Genomic DNA, 6,464 nt, shown 5'->3' with positions numbered 1-6,464 from the left:
TAAGACACAATCCAGTCTTTAGGTTGAGTCCTGCCTCACTGACACAAGTGCCACCCACCCACCTTCATTACCATCATAGAGGCAGGATTTACAATATATAGGGAAATCACACAATACTGGAAATTATGGCCCAGCCAAATTGATACACACATTTTTGGGGGAATATGATTTAATCCATAACACACACACACACAATCACAATAGGACATGTCATTGTGAGGCCCTGTATGCTGAACACTGTACCAGGGGTGGTTTTCAAACTTTAGCATACATCAAAATGCATGGAAGTCTTGTTGAAACACAAACAGCTGAACTTCATCCCAGAGTTTATCATCAGTAAGTCCAGAGTGAGTTTGAAAAACTCATATTTCTAAAAAGATCCCAGGTGATGCTCTTGCTGGGCATCCAGGAGCCACACATTTGATTATCTGTCATCCCATCTTTTCCATCAGATTCACCAACAATATGGAACCTAGAAACCAAACAGATGTTTCAGAATTTCTTCTTCTGGGACTTACAGAGGATCCAGAACTGCAGCCTGTCTTATTCAGTTTGTTTCTATCTATGTACCTGGCCACCCTCCTGGGAAACCTACTCATTGTCCTGGTTGTCATCTCTGACTCCCACCTCCACAACGCCATGTACTTCTTTCTTTCCAATCTCTCCTTCGTTGATATCTGTTTCAGCACAACCACAATCCCGAACATGCTGGTGAACATCCAAGCACAGAATCAAATCGTCACTTATGCAGGCTGCCTGACCCAGGTCTGTTTTGTAATGATATTTACTGGTTTGGAAAATTGTCTCCTTGCAGTAATGGCCTATGACCGCTATGTGGCCATCTGCCACCCACTGAGGTACACCATCATCATGAACCTCCACTGCTGTGGCTTGCTCTCCCTACTCTCCTTACTAACTAGCATTGTGAATGCCCTCCTTCACAGTCTGATGGTGCTGCATTTGTCCTTCTGCATAGACCTGGAAATCCCTCATTTCTTCTGTGAACTTGCTCAGATTCTCAAGCTCGCCTGTTCTGATACCCACATCAATTACATCCTAGTGTATTTTGTGGCTACTGTATGGGGTGGTGTTCCTCTCTCTGGAATCATTTTCTCTTACACTCAGATTTTCTCCTCTGTTTTGAGAATGCCATCAGTGGGTGCAAAATATAAAGCTTTTTCCACCTGCGGGTCTCACCTTTCAGTTGTGTCCTTATTCTATGGAACAATCTTTGGTGTGTACATCAGTTCTGCATTTACACATTCTCCCAGGAAGATAGCAGTAGCTTCAGTGATGTACAGTGTGGTCCCTCAAATGATGAATCCCTTTATCTACAGCCTGAGGAACACAGACATAAGGGGACCCTTGAGGACATTCATCAGTAGAATACTATCATTTTAGTGATTGTGTCACCTGTTTTTGGGCTTGGGACTCTAGGATGGGTCAAAGTGGAAGGAATGCTGCTGATCAAGGATGCCTTACTGTTTCATGAGCAAGTTCTTCTAAAATGATTAGATAATATAATAGCTAGGTACATTTCAACTTATTCATGATGAGTGAGAAAATACTGAAGTTGTCAATAATTTCATTTTACTTGGATCCACAATCAATGCCTATGGAAGCAGCGGTCATGAAACCAAATGACATATTGCATTGGGGAAATCGGCTATAAAAGACTTCTTTAAAGTGTTAAAAAGCAAAGATGTCACTTTGAGGACTAAGGTATACCTCATCCAAGCTAGAGTATTTTCAATCACCTCATATGCATGGCAGAGCTGGACAATAAATAAGGAAAAGTGAAAAAGAATTGATGCCTTTGAATTGTGGTGATGGTGAAGAATATTGAATACGCCATGGACTGCCAGAAAATGAACAAATCTGTTTGGAAGAAGTGCAGCCATAGCACTTACCTTCTATGCCACCAGGGTTTCCAATAGGGTCTGTGAAAAAGAGGAACACCTTCAATGAGATGGATTTACACAGTGGCTACAAGAGTGGGCTCAAACATAGCAATAATTGTGATGATGGTGCAGGACCAGGCAGTATTTTATTTATTGTGCATAACTGACTTGATGGCACCTAACAACAACAACACATTTCAACTTGGAGTTGAAACTTGGTTTTTCTCTTTATGTAGCTCTGTGCTGTTTGGTAAACTCTCTAAGCTCAGTTTTTTTGTCAGGTGCCATAAAAGCAGAGCCTGAGGCAGGTGTTCTTATTACATGATTTTTGGGGCAGTGGTCTAGGAAAGAATGAAAACAGGAGAACGTGGATAGGGCAGGGAAATTATGTAAACAGAGTTGTGGTCATAGCTAGACACTCGATTCAGCCTGATTCTATGAATAGAGAAATACGATTGGAAATCCAGACTTAGCCTGCCTGTGAGGCAAGAGAGCTCTTTTTTCATGTCCCAATTTAGTAATCACTGAGACATATCACTGGTAAGCCATATTTGTTCGAAGCAGCATCAGTATCATCAAGTGACGTTCCTTCCCGTCTCAGTACTGAGAGTAGAACCACAGGCCCCTTTTTAACCTAATTCCTGGTGTGGGGGTGGGGGGAAGATTACCATGAGAACCTTAGACTGACGATTTGAAGTATAATTCCTGCTGGGGTGTTAACCACTATGACCAAAAGGAGTACCTACCAAAAATGCCTGGCACAGTGGTAAATGTTCAGTAAAACTTTAAATAGTCATTGTAGTCCATGTCTTGTCTATATTCATAAGTATTCTAATCATTTGGCTCTCATATTTTTGCCACTTGCTCCAGTGGTTGTATTTGTTTACCCTCATTGTAATAATTCTCAGCAGCTTTTATTCCTCTAATCTGAATAACCACAGTTTCTTAATAAGAATCGATGATACTGAAGGAAGAGTTCAAGCAGCACTGAAGGCACTGGTGAAAATCAAGGCTCCAGGAACTGACGGAATACCAGCTGAGATGTTTCAACACATGGATGCAGTGGTGAAAGTGCTCACTCGTCTACACCGAGAAATTTGGAGGACAGCTACCTGGCCAACCGCCTGGAAGAGATCCATATTTATGCCTATTCCCAAGAAAGGTGATCTCACAGAATGCGGAAATTATCGAACAATGTCATTAATATCACACATAAGTAGAATTTTGCTGAAGATCATTCAAAAGCAGCTACACCAGTATATTGACAGGGAACTGCCGGAAATTCAGGCTGGATGCAGAAGAGGACATAGACCTGGGGATGTCATTGCTGATGTCAAATGGATCCTGGCTGAAAGCAGAGAATATCCTAAGGAGGTTTACCTGTGTTTTATGGACTAGGCAAAGGCGTTCTATTGTGTGGATCATCACACATTATTGAAAACATTGTGAAGAACTGGAATTTCAGGACACTTAATTGTGGTGATGAGGAACCTGTACATGTATCAAGAGGAAGTAATTCAAACATAACAAGGGGATACTTCAAGCTTTAAAGTCAGGAAAGGTGGGCATGAGGGTTATATCTTTTCATTATACTTATTCGATCTGTACGCTGAGCAAATAGTCCAAGAAGTTGGACTATATGAAGAACTGGGCATCAGGATTGGAGGAAGTCTCTTTAAGAGCCTGCGATATGCAGGGGTGACACAACCTTGTTTTTTTAAAATGAAAAGGACTTGAAGCACTGAGGAAGATCAAAGGCTACAGGCTTCAGCATGGATTACATCTCAACAAAAAGAAAACAAAAATCCTCACAAAGGTAACAATAAACAACATCATGACAAATGGAGAAAAGTTTGAGGTTGTCAAGGATTTCATTTTACTTGAATCCACAATGAACACCCATGGAAGAAGCAGTCAAGAAATGAGAAGACACTTTGCATTGGGCAAATGTGCTGCAAAGGACCTGTTTAAAGTGTTAAAAAGCAAAGATATCACTTTAAGGACTAAGGTGCACCTGACCCAAGCCATAGTGTTTTCAATCACCTCATATGCATGCAAAAGCTGAACACTGAATAAGGAAGACTGAAGAATTAATGCCTTTGAGTTATGGTGTTGGCGAGGAATGTTGAATATACCATGGACTGCCAAAAGAAGGAACAAATCTGTCTTGGAAGAAGCACAGCCAGAATGTTCCTTAGAATTGAGGGTGGTGAGACTTCATCTCACATACTTTGTACCTGTTATTGGCAAGGACATCACGGTTGGTAAAGTAGAGGGCCAGTGAGAGGGAGGAAGACCCTTAATGAGATGGATTGGCACAGTGGCTGCAACAATGGCCTCAAGCATAGCAATGATCTTGAGGATGGCTCAGGACTGGGCAGTGTTTTGTTCTGTTGAACAGAGGGTTGCTATGAGTCAGAACCAACTCGAATGTACCTAACAGAAACAACAACAAAATCTGAGTAACATAATCAAGTGAGTAGGGTAGGTATTGCAAAGTTTGATAACCTTTCTCTTGTACTTAAAGCTTGATAACATTTCTCTTGTAGTTTTTTGCTTTGATTCCTTCTCGCTGATTTATTGATAAGAATACATCTGAGTTTTTTCTTTTCTACTTAGTCACCACATCTTGCTGTGTTTCTTACTCATGTGGAAGCCACACACAGAAACATAGTTGAATAATAACAAATCGCTGATGTCTTAGAGGGTTGGCTGTAGTCTTAGGTCTCTCAAGAAAACCTTTTAATGTTTCTTTGGGAAGAAAACAGTTTTTCTATGAAGAAGAACTTTACTTTGAAAAGGAGTTGTAAATATGGTGGGAGAAAAGAGAAGTTGGTAGGGCTAGGGGGACCACATTTTCCACAAACACACACACACACACACAAAGGGGGGCCATCAGTGAGAATCATCTCTAAGGGTGTGGGAGGAGAATAATGAAGGTCTCGCAGGAGAATCAAGAAGCCCTTGAGAGCCTTCTATTCTGGTCATCACTGGGGTGAAGGAGGGAGATTGTTTTTAGCAAGCTGGAGGACTAATCCCTACCCTGACTCAAGGTATCTTCTAGTGTAGACCTCCCTCCGTTGACATCCACAGAGCACCTTCAGGCATGCATCACCTGAGACCCTTGTTCATACTGCAGGGTCATGGACGTTATCCAAAAAATACTGACTTTGAATTTCTGGGGAGATGCCTGAAGGATGAGATGATGAAATAAACACTTCTGGAAATTCTTATGAACTCTGAGGTCTGAGAAGGGAGGTGCTAATATTAGAAGAACATAGGAGAATGTATTTATAATATAGAATATAAAAGGACTTTCCTCAACTTTACTTTGTATAATATCTATATAAACTGTACACCAAGGTTCATTTCAGCACTTTTCACAATAGCCAAAAGGTGGAAAAAAACAAAACCTCCATCAACAGACAAATGGATAAACAAAATGTGGTATACCCATAAAGTGGATTATGACTCAGCCATAAAGAGAAATGAAGATTTGACGCATGCCATTACATGGATGAATCTTGAAAACATCATGTTGAGCGGAATAAGTGAGTTGTAAAAAGACAAATATTGTATGATCTCATGTATATGAAATAAGCAAATATACAGAAAAGGAAGAATTATTAGTTGATACCAGACATGGAGGGGAAGGGGAAAGTTTTGCTTAGGGGCCTGTTAAGTTTATGTTAAAGGTGGTGGAATAAACTGGAAAAGGATACGGAGAATGGTTGCACAACTTGAAAGATGTAATCAATGTCACTGAACTGTACATACAGAAATTATTGAGATGGTGTAAGTTTTGTTGTTTATTTTAATAAAAAAAACATGTATAATGTAGTATATAAAATGTATCTGTAGTTCTTACAGTGTAGTAATCTAGTAAAAACACATATGCTCATCACTGGGTTAAGAAAGAAAGCATTACCATCACGTAGATACCATTAGAACAGCTAATCACATCACCCTTCCTGTGTCTAGTGGTAACTACCATCCTGAATTCTGTATTTAACCTTTTCTTTGATGTTTTTCTATTAGGTTGGATCCTATGGAATTTTGAAGTTGGTCATTTTCACCTTATAATCTGGCATTTTCAAAGTATTCAATAGTATATTTTTATCACTGTTGTTCCCCATTGTTCTTAGGTTCTGTCGAGGCGGTTCTGACTCATGGCAACCCTATGTACAACAGAACGAAACACTGCCCGGCCCTGCGCCATCCTCACATTTGTTGCTAGGCTTGATCCCACGGTTGCAGCCACTGTGTCAATCCATCTCATTGAGGGTCTTCCTTTTTTCACTGGGCCTCTACTTGATCAAGCATGATGCCCTTCTCCAGGGTTCAGTCTCTTCTGATAAAATATCCAAAGAATGTGAGAGAAAGCCTCACCATCCTTGCTTCTAAGAAGCACTCTGGTTGTGCTTCTTCCAAGACAGATTTTTTGTTGTTGTTGTTCTTTTGGCAGTCCGTGGTATATTCAATACTCTTCTCCAACACCACAATTCAAAACTGTCAATTCTTCAGTCTTCCATATTCGTTGTCCAGCTTTCGTATGCATATGAG

The 6,464-nt window shown here is 40.5% G+C and overlaps 1 protein-coding gene across 1 annotated transcript; it reads left to right on the top strand.

Annotated features, from left to right (window-relative positions):
* Positions 1 to 411: 411 nt before the first annotated feature.
* Positions 412 to 1,401, top strand: LOC126074057 (olfactory receptor 7G2-like). The gene has a single exon (XM_049881395.1). It carries the CDS (start codon positions 466 to 468, stop codon positions 1,399 to 1,401), a length of 936 nt encoding a protein of 311 aa, XP_049737352.1. The 5' UTR covers positions 412 to 465.
* Positions 1,402 to 6,464: the final 5,063 nt, after the last annotated feature.

The sequence above is a fragment of the Elephas maximus genome, chromosome 3, assembly GCF_024166365.1.
Source record: "Elephas maximus indicus isolate mEleMax1 chromosome 3, mEleMax1 primary haplotype, whole genome shotgun sequence".
NCBI classification, from domain to species: Eukaryota; Metazoa; Chordata; class Mammalia; order Proboscidea; family Elephantidae; genus Elephas; species Elephas maximus.
The sequence above is the reverse complement of the archived record's forward strand: the minus strand, read 5'-3'. Positions and strand labels throughout refer to the sequence as shown.